This window comes from Stenella coeruleoalba (assembly GCF_951394435.1).
Source record: "Stenella coeruleoalba genome assembly, chromosome: 8".
In the NCBI taxonomy this organism is placed as follows: Eukaryota; Metazoa; Chordata; class Mammalia; order Artiodactyla; family Delphinidae; genus Stenella; species Stenella coeruleoalba.
Window position 1 is genome coordinate 103,286,776 of NC_137154.1, and position 15,589 is coordinate 103,302,364.

Below are 15,589 nucleotides of genomic sequence, written 5' to 3' on the forward strand. Positions count from 1 at the left end.
AAACAAGAAAACTACATCACTTTGTACATCCATCCCTCTGTTGTCAAGACTCTGGGGGAGAAAGGAATGGTCTTCCAAAAGTATGATTCATCATGAAGTTCTGAGCTGTGTAATTTCCATCTGTGTGGGATTATTTTCACATGCTCACTTGCTGCATTCTTACTTCAATTTCTTGATCGATATTCTATGTTAGTTCTTAAAATTATGAAGATGTAACTAGTTATCAAGAGCTGAAAGGGCTTATTAACAAATTTTCAGTTTTGTTTGAAAGATGTGAAACTTGGGTCTTAGAGTTCCTATATGCTTTGCCTTCCAAAATGATGCTCTAAGTATTTGCTTTTATTGGTGAAATTCTATATCATACTTTACTCAACTTCCTATTTAACTAATAACAAGTAGAAATTCTTCCAAGATTGGTTAGAACCAGACAAGAATCAACTTGAATAATTATTCTCATTCTCTCTTACGCAAATCAGTTATAAGATAATCACTTATGGTTAAGTGTAGCCCCAGGATTAAGAGGGCCTGGGTTCTACTCCAGGTCTGCCACTTACTGGTCGGGTTTATAACTTAGCCTCTGTGTTTCGGTTTCTTCCTCTAAACATAATAATACTGTACCTAATTCATAAGAGTTGTTATGAGAATTAAATGGATCAGTATAAGCAAAGTGCATATAGTAAGCACTTGAGAAATGCTGTTTATTCTTTATTATCTCAATATGCTGGCCACTGGAAGATCTAGAGGGCTCTGGCCCCTCCTCTGTATGGATATGACACACAATACCTACCACCTTTTGCTTGTGTATACTTAAGTTTCGTCACTGTCAAATATCATTCTTTCCATAAAATTCTAATTCATTTCAATTTGTAAACATTTTCTGCAATCTGCTATAGAGAAAAGACCACCCATTTACTAGGCTCTGTGATCTGCAGCAAATTGTTTAACATCTGTCTGTTTCTTAATTTGTAAAAATGGGACAACATTAGCTACCTCAATAATGTGTGTGAAAGCACCTAGCCTAGTTTCTAAACTCAAGCATCTGTCAGCAAACAAAACTAATTTTCCATCACTTCTTCACAAAGACTGAACAAAGCTTAATGATCTTCTTTGGGGAACTGTATCATACATACTAGTTACACTTTCACCTTTTGAATGTCTCAATGCATCAGGTCTAGGTATACGGGGGAAATGCTACTGTGTACTATGTAGAGGTAGGTCCATGATAGGTTCATCTGACGCCTAATTCCAATCCCTGCTCACCTGTCTCCCTTTATTATAAAGTGCAATATTACTAAATATTAGCTAAACTAAATATTCAGTTTCCCAGATTCCTTGCATTCAGGTGTAGCCACGGCACCTGCAAAAAGCTTTACTGCTACTGTTCTGTCTCTTCTTTATGCTGTGTACGTAGGTATTGGGATTGGATCTGCAGTAGCCATCATTTGACCTTAAAGAAAGGCCAAGAGAATCTTAGAGAATTCTGCCTAGCATCATTAAGCTGCTGACTCAACTGCAGCAATGCTACCTTTTCTGTTCACTTTTGTTTCTTGAAGCCAAAATCACTCTTAACTGTAACTGTTTACAGTTAAGGTAACTGTTTTATTTAAAGGAGTTAATTCTGTATACTTGTGAAAAGCAAATAGATTCTGTTTTCCTATTATAAAATTTCCATCATAAAAAATGAAACTGTGTTCTACTGAAAATATACACATAATATAACTAACCCTAAAAATATAGTTAATGAACATTTATACTTTTCTGATGCATACTTAAGCTAGTATTTCACCAAATATAAATAATTTTAATAAACTCAAAATGTCCAACGTTAAAAGTGACTGGAACTCTAACAATATGATCTATGAACTACATCATCCTGTTTTATTCACATTAAATTATATTATTATAATTATATTCATCATATTATTCTTTCTGCTGCAGTGGCATTTTCTAAAGCTCTAATGTAAATGGCTGAGAAAGGTGAGGGAAATTCAGTATATTTTGCAGGACTCAAAATGAGTTTCTACTCTAGGAAGATGGGAGGAAAAGAAAAGACGAGCATCTAGGGCCCATGAGGGTAGAGGAGTAGGTAATAAAAATATAGTAATAGAAGAAAAAGATAAGGCAGGAACAGGTTAGGGATGGGCTTAAAGGAGAGAAAGAGAACCTTCAATTTAGTAGTTTTTCCCCAAGTCAATTTGGCATGAGGAAGAAAGAAAAGTATATGAATGTAAGAGACACAGAGGTAGAAAACACAGGAATTATCAATAGGATTAGATACATGTAAAGTTAAATCAGATGCTTCTGCAGTTCTTTCCCACTTTTATTGAGGTACAGCTGACAAACTGTGTATATTTAAAGTGTACATTTTTATAAGTTCTGGCACCCATGAAACTGTAACCACACTTAAATTTATGAATATATGTATCAACCCCCAAAGTTTCCATGTATCTCTTTGTAATCTCTCCCTCTCCCTACCAGCCCCTACCCCTGCCCACCAGGCAACCATTAACCTAGTTTCTATCACTAAACATTACTTTGCAATTCCTACAATTTTATATGAATAGAGTCATGCAGCATTTATTCTTTGTCGTCTGTTTTCTTTCATTCAGCATAATTATTTTGAGGATCATTCATGTTGCTGTATTTATCAATAATTCTTTCCTTCTATTCCTGAGTAATATTCTACTGTATAAATACCACCAATTGTTTATGCATTAATCTCTTGTTCATGAGATACCTGGGTTGTTTCCAGCTTGAGGCCATTATATGTAAGGCTGCTATGAACAGTCATGTGTGAGTTTTTGTATGAACGTAAGCCTTCTTTTCTCTTGGATAAACACCTGGGAGTTGAATGGCTGGATCATGTCATCAGTGTATGTTTAAGAAACTGACAAACTGTTTTCCAAATTGGTTGTAGCATCTTACATTCCCCCCAACTGTGTCAGCGTTCTAATTCCTCCACATCCTCGCCATTCTAATAAGTATGTAGCAAGACTTCACTGTCATTTTAATTTGCATTTCTCTAATGACTACTGGTGTTGAGCATCTCTTTATGTGTTTGTTTGTCATATCTTTTTGGTTAAGTGTCTATTCCCACTTTTGCTACTTTTTAAATTGAGTTCTGTTTTCTTGTTGAATTTTGAGAGTTCTTTATATGTTGTGGATACAAGTCCTTCATCAGATATAATCATCACAAATATTTTTTCCCAGTCTGTGGTGTGTCTTTTTATTGTGTTATAAGTAATGTCTTTCAAAGAGCAGAAGTGTTAAATTTTGATGAAATTCAATTTATTATTTTATGAATTGCTCTTTTGATATTACATCTAAGAAACTTTGCCTAAGCCAAAGTCACAAAAGTTTCTCCTATGCTTTCTTCTAGAAGCTTTATAGTTTATGCTTTACATTTTGGGTACGTGATCCATTTTGAGTTAACTTTTGCATATGGCGCAAGAAATAAATCAAAGGATTTCTGGAGGCATAAGGATATCCAACTGTTCCAGCATCATTTGTAAAACAGGCCATGTTTTCTTCACTGAACTGACATTGAACCTCTGTTGAAAATAAGCAGTCCATGTATGTGTGGGTCTACTTCTGGAATCTATTCTGTCTTGTTGACTTATGTGTCTATCTTTCCCCTAATGCCACACTCTCTGGGTACTGCAGTTTTACAGTTAAGTCTTCAAATCAATTAGTGTTAGTTCTCCAACTTTGTTCTTCTTTTTCAAATTTGTTTTGGCTGTTCTTTTCTAGGTCCTTTGCATTTCCATATGAATTGTTTAATCTGCTTATCAATTTCTACAAAAAATCTACTGAGATTTTGATTGGGATCAATTTGAGAAGAGATGGCATCTTAACAATATAAAGACTTCCAACCCATACACAGGGTATATATCTCTTTTTTAAAATATGTTTTAATTTCTCTCAGAAATGCTTTGTAGCTTCCAGTTCACAGATCTTTTGTATCTTTTTTCCGATACATTCCTAAGTAGTTCATAGTTTTGATGCTATTACAAATGGGTTTTATTATATTTTCTGACTGATGTTAAATGCTACTGGTCTGCGGACTAGATATGAAATAACAAGATGTCCATGCAGTTGTCCCAAGTATATATATTTTAAATATACACTGTGTATTTTAAATACACAATTACTTTCCTTTTATTTCTCCTTTATTATGTTATATGTGACAAATTATACTGACTTTTTTGAAATTGTGTTTGTAGGTTGGTATATCATTTGTAAATTTCATTTCAGGATCATAAGGAAAGATTTTAGAAATTATTTATCATAACAAGGGGATATAGGGTTTGATGAGGTTAAGAACTACTACTCTAAGCCATTTTGTCAATAATTTCCATGAAACTGAGTGTTTAAGCATCATTGGCTAGGACATATTCTGATGGTACAAATTAACAAAAGGAGCTATCTAGAAACTAGCTTCTCTCTGAACATCAGTGGCAGCTGCTAATGGCACCAACAAGAAAAATAAAAAACTGCAGTAAGTAACACAGAAAATAATTTAAGAAAATTTACATATTTTCGTGATCCAAGGGGGGAAAATACAAAATTGGAACTCACCAAGCTTGTGTTCTGGCTATATCACTGACTCACTGTCTTTGTAAATCAGAACAATCTATCTAAATTCCTTTGTCTCAGGATTTCTATAATTTTAAAATGACAGTTTAGGACCAGATGATCCACTACCATCTTTTCTAATATAGAAATCTATGATTCACACATGTAGACAAGCAGAAGCCACTACTGGTTCATTAAATTACTACTATGATCTGTTCTTTGCCCAGAATGCCTAAATTTCTACCTAAGCTCTGACACTAAACAGCAAAATAACAATGGGCTTGCAGTTTAGTCCCCTTTTGCTTTAGTTTCCTTGTCAGTAAAAGAGAGGTAATAATAGTACCTTCTTCATAGACTGTGAGAATTAAAGGTTAATGGAAAGCACTTAGAAAGCACACGTAAGCAGCAAGAAAGTGTTACAATTCCTCATATTGGAGTACCACATGCTCCCTCTTCCCTTGAAATTCTATAACATTACAGTATGTGATTTCCCATTACTTAACTGGAGAGGAAATATTCTGCTCTACTTAATTTTGAGTAATGAAAAGGTGCAGCTTTGAATTCCGTACATAAAATGATGGTCTTCATAGAAATAGGTGGGTAAACTGTCTTCCTCTATTAAACTACTTACTACAAGGGACAAGGGTTCCACATCCCTTCCCTTTGGCATAAAGAATACGTTTCTGAAAATAAGCTACTTGGAACCACATTAAACTCCTGAGGCAAGGAAATGTTTACTGTCCAAGATTTGCTTCTCTGTCATTGTACACAGAAACCCTCACACAACCTTCTGGGGTAACTTTGAAAAATAAAATAGCTGATCCTTGACCATCTTGAGGAGAACCAAGAGAACATGAGCTGTACAGAGTCCTGTCACTCTCTAAATGGTATTTTATCTCTTAGGTTGACTGTATCCCAAATATGTTTTAGAAGATTTTCTGGGGGGAAAGGAGAACACTCACTAAACTGTGTTTAATTTCTTCCTTTATCTGTGCACAGGATAAACAATGGGAGGCTGGGTCAGTGGTTCTCACATTTTGTGCTTATTCATCACCTGAGGAACTTGATAAAATTCAGATTCCTGTCCCCATCCCCAGAGATTCTGATTAGTAATATCTGGTTTTAACATGTTTTGGGGTCATTCTGATGCCAGTGGCTCCCAGATAAAATTTTGCCAAACATGGCACTAACAAATAATGCTCAAAGATTTTAACATTTTACATTTGTGTTATGGCTTTTACATAAGAAAAAAAGACTTTCCAGACACCTCACCTCACATTTCCAACCACAGTCCCCAGATAAGTACAAAAGCTAATGACATTTATTTTTAACAAGAAAGAAAAAGCAAAGAGCTTTTTTTTTTTTTTTTTTTTGCTTAAGTATAGATTATATGATGAAACACCTCAGAAAACAGAGGTAAAAGATTTAATATACTCTTTAGAAGACAAGTAAAAAACAGATTTTGGAATTTCAAATTACTATAGTTAATATAATTTCACACTTCCTACTCCCAGAAGTTTAAGAAAAGAAACATAGTCACAGTATAATTTAAACACATGGATGAACTAATCCTTCTGCTCCCACAGCAAAATTATGGTCTAGGTTAAAACAATACACAGATGGGCAGAATGCTGATCTTTATCAACCACCAGCTGATTGGCAGAGTCTACCTACAGCTCAGAGTAAGCACTGCTTCCAGAAGAGTGGTCTGAGGAACACCTGGGCCGGAATCACATGGATAAAAATGCAGTCTTAATCCTGTCCCACAACCAGTGAAACAGCATTTCAGGGCTTCGGTCATAGGATTTTATGTTTTAACATGTAACGTGTCATAAGCATATCAAGTAAAGTTTGAGAATCAGTGGCGAAGGGAGGGCGAAGGAGTTACTGGTAACAGAAAAATGAAGATGGCAGAATAGCGCCCTTAACTATATTGGCAAATGCTACTCCTTGGACTACTTTTATTTGCAAATTAAGAGAACAATGCAATAAATACCATCACACACCTATTAGAATGGTTAAAACAACAACAGCTGAGAACTATCGAAAGCTGATGAGAATGCAGAGCAGCATCACCGCTGTTGCTGGTGGGAAGGCAAAATGGTAACAACTACTTTAAAACACAGATTGGTAGTTTCTTACAAAGCTAAACATGATCTTACCATACAATGCAGCAAGTGCACTCTGTGGTATTTACCCAAAGGAGGTGAAAACACATCTGCACAAAAACCTGCACATGGATGTTTACAGCAACATTATTCATAAATGCTCTAAACTAGAAGCAACCAAGATGCACTGTAATAAGTGAATGGAAAAATAAATTATGGCATATCCATAATAATGAATATTAGACAGTGAAAAAAAGGAACTATCAAACCATGAAAGACATGGAGGAACCTAAAATGCATATTGCTAAGTGAAAGAAGCCAGTTTGAAAAGGCTACATACCATATGGTTCCAATTATACGATGTTTTGGAAAAGGCAAAGCTATGGAGACAATAAACAATCAGTGCTTGTCAGAGGTTAGGAGGAGAGAAGGATGGATAGGTGAGCACAGATTTTTAGGACAGTGAAAATGCTCTGTATGAAGCTGTAATGGTGGATACAGGTCATTATGCATCTGTTAAAACCCACAGAACTATATACATCACAAAGAGTGAACCTTAATGAGAATATGGATTATAGTCAATAAGGATGTATGAATATCGGTTCATTAAAGGTAACAAAGAGCAAAAACCCCAAAACTGTCTCCATCGTCATGGAGGAGGATGTGATGCTGACACACTGTATTCTTATCCTTGTGATTCCGGCCCCAGTGTTCCTCAGACTACTTTTCTAGAAAGAGTGCTTACGCTGTGCTGTACGTAAACTGCTAATCAGCTTGTGGGTAATAAAGTTCAGCATTTTGCCAATTCTATTCAATGAATTGTAAAGCAAGATGTTAATAGGAGAAACTGTATACATGTGTGGGGCAGGGAGTATATGAAATTCTGTGTATTATCTGGTCAACTATTCTGTAAACTTGTACTAAATGATAAAACCTATTAAATTTTTTTTTTTTTTTTGCGGTACGCGGGCCTCTCACTGCTGTGGCCTCTCCCGTTGCGGAGCACAGGCTCCAGGCGCGCAGGCTCAGCAGCCATGGCTCACGGGCCCAGCCGCTCCGCGGCATGTGGGATCTTCCTGGACCGGGACATGAACCCACGTCCCCTGCATCGGCAGGCGGACTCTCAACCACTGCGCCACCAGGGAAGCCCTATTAATTATTTTTTAAATGGTAAAAAAAAATAAAACAAAGTCACAAGCCAGCAACTGCACAGCATCAGTTCACAGGGCTCTGAGGGAAAGGCTTCCTTCCGCACGCCACGTGTACTCTGTCATGCCCCGAGACAGCTGGCCGGAGAAAATGACACACGAGACTGACAAAAAAGGAAAGGGGAGTCCACGTAACACGCTATAAACACATTAGGTTGAGCAGAGCTGCCTGCACGCCAACACCGCATTTCCAGACCGCGTCCCTTCAGCGGTCAGAGTGCCACAGCTCAGAGCTGGCCTCCATCCTGGGACGCAACAGCCCACATCTTTGCTCCCCTTCACCCTCTCTCCCGAGAGTGGTCAGCTCTAAATGGCCTTGGTTCCCGGAAGACCACACTGTCCAAGCTACCCCAAGGCCAAGCCCAGCCCCTCGTCTCCTGCTACTGTATCAGGAAGACAGGTTTCCTGCTTCTGTGCTTCCTCCTTCATGGCTCACTGACAAAGCACAGTTTACACAGTCCATCTGTGTGACCAGGACAGGTCAAGCTGGCTAACTGGTCACATGGCTGCTTCACGTCTAGCCAGTCTACCCAGGTCATCTGGACATCCTCTCCTCTGAAGACATGCACAGGACGCTGCATTTCAAAGTCACCACCTCCAGAAACCCCTCCTAGATCTCCTAGGGAGTCCTGCTGGGCTCAGAACCTCCCACTCATCTGAGAGGCCCTGAGGAGGGGACCAGTACTGCCTGTCCTCCTCATCCTGCCTCGGGGCATGGTGTCAGTGCCCAGAGGGCCTTCTGCCATGAATGAAACGAAGGCCCTGTACCAGCCTGTGAGTACCACTGGGCCCCTTCTCAGATGCTGCCTGAGGACAGTAGGGTGGGGAGGGGCACCCATGAAGCAGTCATTCCCAGGGCTCCTTCCTCCCAAGGCCCTCAAGCTCTCTGCAGTCATGGGCAACACCCCTACACTCTGCCTGCCCTTGGCCTAGGAGCCAGCCTGGCTCAAGCAGGGCCCTACTCTTTATCAAGTCTGTGAGAGAGAGTCCAGGAAAGGTCTTCAAGCCAGCCCTAAGAGTGGCCCCACCCACCTAGCCATCTGGGACTGTCTAAATAATATCTCCCCAAATTCTTATGCTGAAGCCTTTAACCCCAGTATCTAAGAGTGTGACTGTACTTGGAGACGGGAGAGAGGAGGACTGAATTGTGTGGGTTCTTCCCTTAAAGTATTCAGTTCCTTTTTTAAATGAATGCCTTTTTTAAAGCATTTTTAGATGCTCTTCTAGTGATAGTTTTAAAAGATAAAAGGAAACTTTATCATCCTATGGAAATTAGTGCTAGTCAATCTAAAATATGCCTTTATCAGGTCTCAAATTAGTTAGGCATATAAGGAAAAAGAAAGAGCTTTAGATTCTGCTGTTATTCTGCAATTCATACATTGTTTACATTAACAGTTACAGTGCATTAAAAAAACACTGATCAAACTGACAATTCTAGAGAGAAAACATACGTGATTCATGATTTTAAGCCACTGTGAAATGCAAGGCAGAGTCACAGTCCCGATAATCTAAAAGTGGTCACCAGGCATGTGGTTCTGCTCACACTTTGGCTACACCACCATACAGGAAAGAAGGAGGAGATCAAAACAACCACAATAGTAACTAGAAAAGGAAACCCAAGTCTAATATCTACATTTTTTTTTATCACTGCAGATAAAATTTCTGATGACAAAGTCCACTGCCAGCACATATTATAAACAGAAATATTACTGAAAGAAAAAACGATCTTTGAATTTTCCACACCAAATTCTTTGTTGCCTACCTGAAATCCATGCTTGCCTCTCCACCACGTGCTTAACACTTTTGGGGGCATGTCAATAACAGAAACAATGTCCCCCACCTAGGAGAAAAAATTTTAAGTGAAACGTTTTAAATCAATTTTTAAAGCAATTGTCTGTCTAGAATTTAAATCTTAACTGTAACAAAAGGGTAAAGTACTATCTTATTTTCTGGCTCATTATTTCTGGTAAAACATTAACACTTCTTTCTGTAAGGAATTTAATAATCTTAACCATTTGTTAAGGAGACGTTTACAGAAAATTAAGCAGCACAAAGACTGTGGTCCAACTAACACCTGTAGTAACTTCAGAAAGCCTGAGTGATAGCATAAGATGTCTGAACATCAGGCATCATACCACCATCACTTCTGTTAAAATACTCTGTTAACTGCTGTTACTAAAGGTGATCAGATTCGCTTTAGTGAACCTAAAAGGCTATTTTAAATACTCATATTTAGCACAACAGCGGCTTCTATTAATACATTTAGTGAGCACTTACCATGTGCCAGGCACTGTGCTAAACATTTGACATATCTTATTTCATCATATAGGAAAGCTCTAAGATGTCTACAATTACTGGGTTATTCTTAGTACATGTAAAACTGAATGACAACTACATTTCTTTTAATAGATGGTTCAATACAACATTCCCACTAAATAGCTGACTTTCTTCCCTTTAAAAGACAAACTAATGAGTTTGTACAAACTTTTACAAAATTGTAAGTATGAAAATAGCAATAATAGTTTTTAATAATATATTTAAAGGAAGTTGTATTCTTCAATCAAAATAACTGATGATCTCTGTGATAAACCAGTTAAGCACTTCAGACCAATATTGCTAATGTACACAATATTGCTTTAAGAATTTTTTTTGTATATTCACAACTAATTTTTCCAGTCATGAAAGTCCTCTTCACAAAACCATACTTGCTAACAGACATGGTATCTTTCAAGACCAAGGATTCCTTTGTGTATAGAGCTAAAAATTTAGTTTGAGAACAGTTTGAATTCTATACAGTAAAAATTTACACTTTTTTTCCTCTTAAACTGAGTAACTGCCAGCATTTTCTTTGGTCTCTCATCAGCCAATATTAAAGGAAGAAACTTAATTCCTCTCCTTTTGCATCTGATAGCAAGAAATGTTCATTTCACTTTTCATCTGGTCTTTACCTCAATCTATGAACAATGATAAGAAAGTATCACTAGGTGTTGTTTTTAGGTGCTAAACACACAAAGACAGAAGAGGATCTGGCTTTCAAGAAGCTCACAGAGACAAACAGGAGAACAATTATGATTGAATGTAGTAAGTGGCATATCAGAGATAAGCCTTGAGAACAGCTCAGAATGACGTTCAGTGCAGGTTCTGGGGGGTATGTATTTCCATGGAGTAGAGGGAAGGAGATCAAGGAGACTTCCTAGAAGAAATGGGACACATTTAAGCTGAATTTTCAAGAATGAGTACAGTCATTAAAATAAAAATAGATGGCATGCCAGGCTGAAAGACAATGATGCACAGAAAAACCTGGTGCTTTTCATTAAGGAAATGATTGCAACAGTTAAAACTGAGGCTAGAAAGATAGCAGGGACTGAGCTAACACACAGCATCTTTAGTCACTTACCTCTAAGGTCAATTCATCCGGGGCCCGAGCAGTGTACCTCTTGATAACATGGGCAGCACCAACAGCAGGAGTGTTAATGGATGATTCTTCATGAACTAGAAGGTGATTTCCCTTATTATCAATCTGTAACAAAGAAAATGTACTATGAGATGGTTAAGGACATGGGACTTGGAAGTTTCTTTGTGTATCTATATAATTCAACTTGACTTAGAAAAACCATAACCCAAAGAATATTAAAAAAAAAACAAACCCACCACTTATCGAGTACTTACTATATGCCAGTCATTGTATTGTACATATAACATACATACTTTAATCTTCATAACTCTAAAAGATACTTATCATCATTATCAACACTTAAAGATGAAGATGCTAAAGCGAAAAGAGGCTCTATAAATTATGAGAGATTAAATAATTTGTCCCAGATCACACAGCCAATAATGAAGAACCAAGATCTCAGGGCAAGTTGGCCTGGCTCGAAGGTCTATATTCTTTCTACTTTTCATTGCCTTCCCAATTTCCACTGAGAGGAGAGAATAATGTAACTCTACATATGCAAATTAAGGAGAAAAACCTAACCTATTGACAGGAGGATACTCTATCACTCAAGACATTCTTAAATCAGACTCTTTAAAAGGTTAATTGTCTCTTGTTCATCAATGACTAAAAACTATTTTCAGTTACTAAGCCAATTAAATATATATATACATATATATACACATACACCTTGCTAAATGTATATACATTAATATATTAAATACAAAAATAACAGGTGTCATTGTGATTCATAAAATAATATTAAAATTAGCTTCCTGGATTATCAAAGAAAGATTTGAGATGAAAAATATTTAATGTATCACATATCTATCTTGCAGAAAAGAATAAGCACCATTTATTCAATTCCTGAAACTCAACAGCTATGAAAATTAATATTAAATTTCTTAAGTAGATAATTTTAAAATTAACTTTAATAAAAGATGAACTGGATTAATACCTCCATCCAAGTAAGGGCAGGTCCACAATTGATCTTGTTGCCAGCAATAGCTGAAAGGCGGGACAGGTAAGCCATAAGCATCTGAGTGACTGACTAAAGAAAAAGAGAAGATTCAGTGGTAACAGAATAAAGATACTCCACTCTCTGTCAAAGAAACTGGTGTTAAGTTGGTTGTTTCCAGGAGAAAAAAATCTGCAGATTTTTATGCATTTTCATAGTTACGGAGGTTCTTTATAGAGGCTTAACAGTTCCATAACTGACACTACAGGCACTTACGTAACTTCCTGTCTGGTGCAGAACTTTCACTTTAGCCCCTCATCATCAGGGCTTATACTACTGTACAGCTTCTAATTTGGTTGCCTTCTCTTTCTATTTTTGTATTGAAAATGTAAAACGATAGCAGAGACATACTTGCTTTTCCACCTGGCTTCCCCCTGCTACTCTGAAATGCTTTCTTCAAGGCCTGCTGCAGTCTTCACACACCCAGCCATGGCAGGACAGTTCATACGTGATCCTACACCACGAAGTCAACTGATGGGTCCAGGAATGGGACCCAACATTAGCTGACCTAACAGGAGCTGCTGTAGGAATTAGGAACCATGACACAAAATTTCAGCTCAGTCTGGCTGCTGTCTTAAAAAGAAATGAGAACCTGGCCCCTGTTGGGAGTGGTCATGTTGTGAGACAGTCTCAGAAAGAAATACACAACAGACAAGGCAGACAGGGAAAAGGAGGCAGAGAGACGTCCAGGCTTTCTATAGGACGAAAGAATCTGCGGTTTTAGGACATTCCTGAGACCCTGTCGCGGTGTCAGTTCTTGCATGACTGAAGTCTCCACTTTGCCCTCACTACATAATCGCCTGGGAATTAACTAGATTTGAAATGGCTTCCCTTCAGGACTTCCACTGTTTTCAAGCATCCACTGTGGCTGCTAAGGAGTCTAACGCCAATACGTTTCTTGTTCCTTTGAGAAAAACCTTGTTTTTGCTCTCTGGAAGCCATTTGGGTTTCCTCTCTGTTTTGGCATTTTGAAATTTTACCACAATGTTTCTAGATGTGTGTCTTTTCACTTATTATATTTAGCACTTAATGGGCCCATTTAATCTGAAAACGGGCCCTTTTTTAATTTAGGGGAATTTATTATATTTTTAGTTACTGCCACCTACTCTCTCCTCCTATAACTCCTACAAGAGGAACAGGAACTTGTAGGAACTTCTGGATCTATTCTCTGTGATTCCCAACAATTCTCTCACAACTTTTTGTCCCTTTTGGGGCTGTGTTCTTACAAAGCTTGCTCTTCCTGCTCACTAATTCTCTCTTCATCTATGTCCATTTTGCATGTAGTCCAGCTGTTTGTTATTATTAAAATTAATTTTAAAAACCACATGTTCATTTCTAAGGTCTCTGATTATTTTTTAAAACTCTGTTCTCATTCCATGAATGTGACTGCCTCACTTTCTCTCTGAGGGTGGTAATCATGCTTCTGAAAGCCCTCTGTTTACTCTTCTGTTACTTTGTTTATTCGGTTTTCACACTGAACATTTCTAGTTTATCTGTCCCTCTGCAGTCCTCCTGTACAAGTTTCTTATGCTGTATTTTCTTGCCCCCATAAATCTTATCCCATCTACTTTCAAAGATTCCTCACAATTTTTGATTCCCTGATGGTTCTTTTTATTTTCTGGTGTTATAAAAGAATCTCTTTCCTCTTAAATTTAAAAAAAAATCTCATATTTTTACTAGAAATTTTTGGCAGGAGTGGAAATAAGTGCATGGACACAGCCTGCCATCATAAACTGAGTAAACAGCATCATTTGAATACACATTTCTTTGATTATTAGTGAGGTCAACACTTTTCCATATTTTTGCTTTTATATTTTGCATTGTCTCTGAAAAATGATCTGCTCATATATATTGCCCATTTATATATTAGGATATGAGATTCTTCTTATAAAATTATACACTGAACCTATTTCAATTCAAAATATCCTAACAGCATTACTAATTTTTCAGTTAAGAAACAATTAAGTAATCCCACGAATCTTCCTGAGTGCTCAATATAAGCTTTTATTTAGTATACTGGCAAAAAAAATTCTTCTAATTTATAGCGATTACTTCTGCAAAGTATTGAATGCTTACCTCTAGACTGTCCTTCAGGGCATCAGAACGGGGAAGCTCTGAGAGCTGGGAGAATCGTCGGTCATAAATACACAGATGAAGATGTTTATCAAGTACCCGAAAATCTTCATAACTTCTTTTAATGATCCAACTTTTGCCCTATGAGTAAGAAAAAGAAAGACTCCTATAATTTGTCTCTATTTGGAATGGTCAGGAACCAGGATTTGTTCCATAACGATGTTATTCATGAGATTTTATATTTACTAATTAACTTGACAATAAATAAACTCCAGAACCCTATAGTGAGTTATATTACATTAAAATGTCAGTAATGGAAAATAAACTAGAACTGTCCACTAAACCTCTTCCTACCACTAATCAAGCCCACTGGCTCTCCTTGGGAATAATAACTGGTAGATGGGAAGATAGCATGTGACCTTAAACCCACGGAAAGAACCATAAAATGATTTTGTACGGGAGAATATTACCAGAAATTAAAGAAAAATAAAACCAGGTCCCTGATCAGTTACCATGAACATTTCTGTGACTGAAACTGGAAATACACTGAAAATTAATTTTCTTAAATTTCATCTAGAAGCATTTGGTGTGCATATATTATCTAGAACCCACTATGTCTCCCCACTTCTCAGTCTTTCTTCCTTTCCTTACCTAAACTCACAAGCTCATTAGAAATGAAAATCTGCTCACAGAGCATATTTATTTCACACTGTCTTCTTAGGTTTCTCTTGAATCTATCACTTTGTAGCCCGAGCTTTATTAAGGGCTGACATCATTTCTGACCTCCCTGCTTTTGATCTTCTCTGCCACTCCCCTCCCCCAACACAAAATACAAAGCTTGTCAGGTCACACTGACAAAAGGCCTTCAAAAGCTCCTGTGGGCAGTAATGATGAGCTGGTCCCCACTACACACCATGTGGTTTGACAATTCAGTCCACTTTTATACGGAAGCTTTCATCTCATAGCCATCTGGAGGGACTGGGAGACAAAGCAGCCATCTGAGAATTGAAGAAAACATCTCTACTGTAGCTCTTTTCCATTTGCCTCCACCAGATGGGGCAGAAGCAGAAGGTACCATTTCATGGGAGAGGTGCTGAATTCTAAACACAGGTATGTCCATAACTAACAGGATAAACTTGTCTAGTCCTACCTTGAACTACAATTCTCCATTACA

The 15,589-nt window shown here is 37.4% G+C and overlaps 1 protein-coding gene across 7 annotated transcripts in view; it reads right to left on the reverse strand.

Moving 5' to 3' along the window:
• The window catches only part of ARHGAP32 (Rho GTPase activating protein 32), a 272,293-nt gene that overhangs the window by 72,546 nt on the left and 184,158 nt on the right, over positions 1 to 15,589 (reverse strand). For all 7 annotated transcript variants that reach the window (XM_079929489.1, XM_079929486.1, XM_079929487.1 and 4 more), the window contains 4 exons: positions 14,419 to 14,556; positions 12,283 to 12,375; positions 11,289 to 11,411; positions 9,654 to 9,731 (listed from right to left, as the gene is read on the reverse strand). In XM_079929489.1, the coding sequence (XP_079785615.1) occupies positions 9,654 to 9,731; positions 11,289 to 11,411; positions 12,283 to 12,375; positions 14,419 to 14,556 (432 nt within the window). The remainder of the gene's footprint in view (positions 1 to 9,653; positions 9,732 to 11,288; positions 11,412 to 12,282; positions 12,376 to 14,418; positions 14,557 to 15,589) is intronic.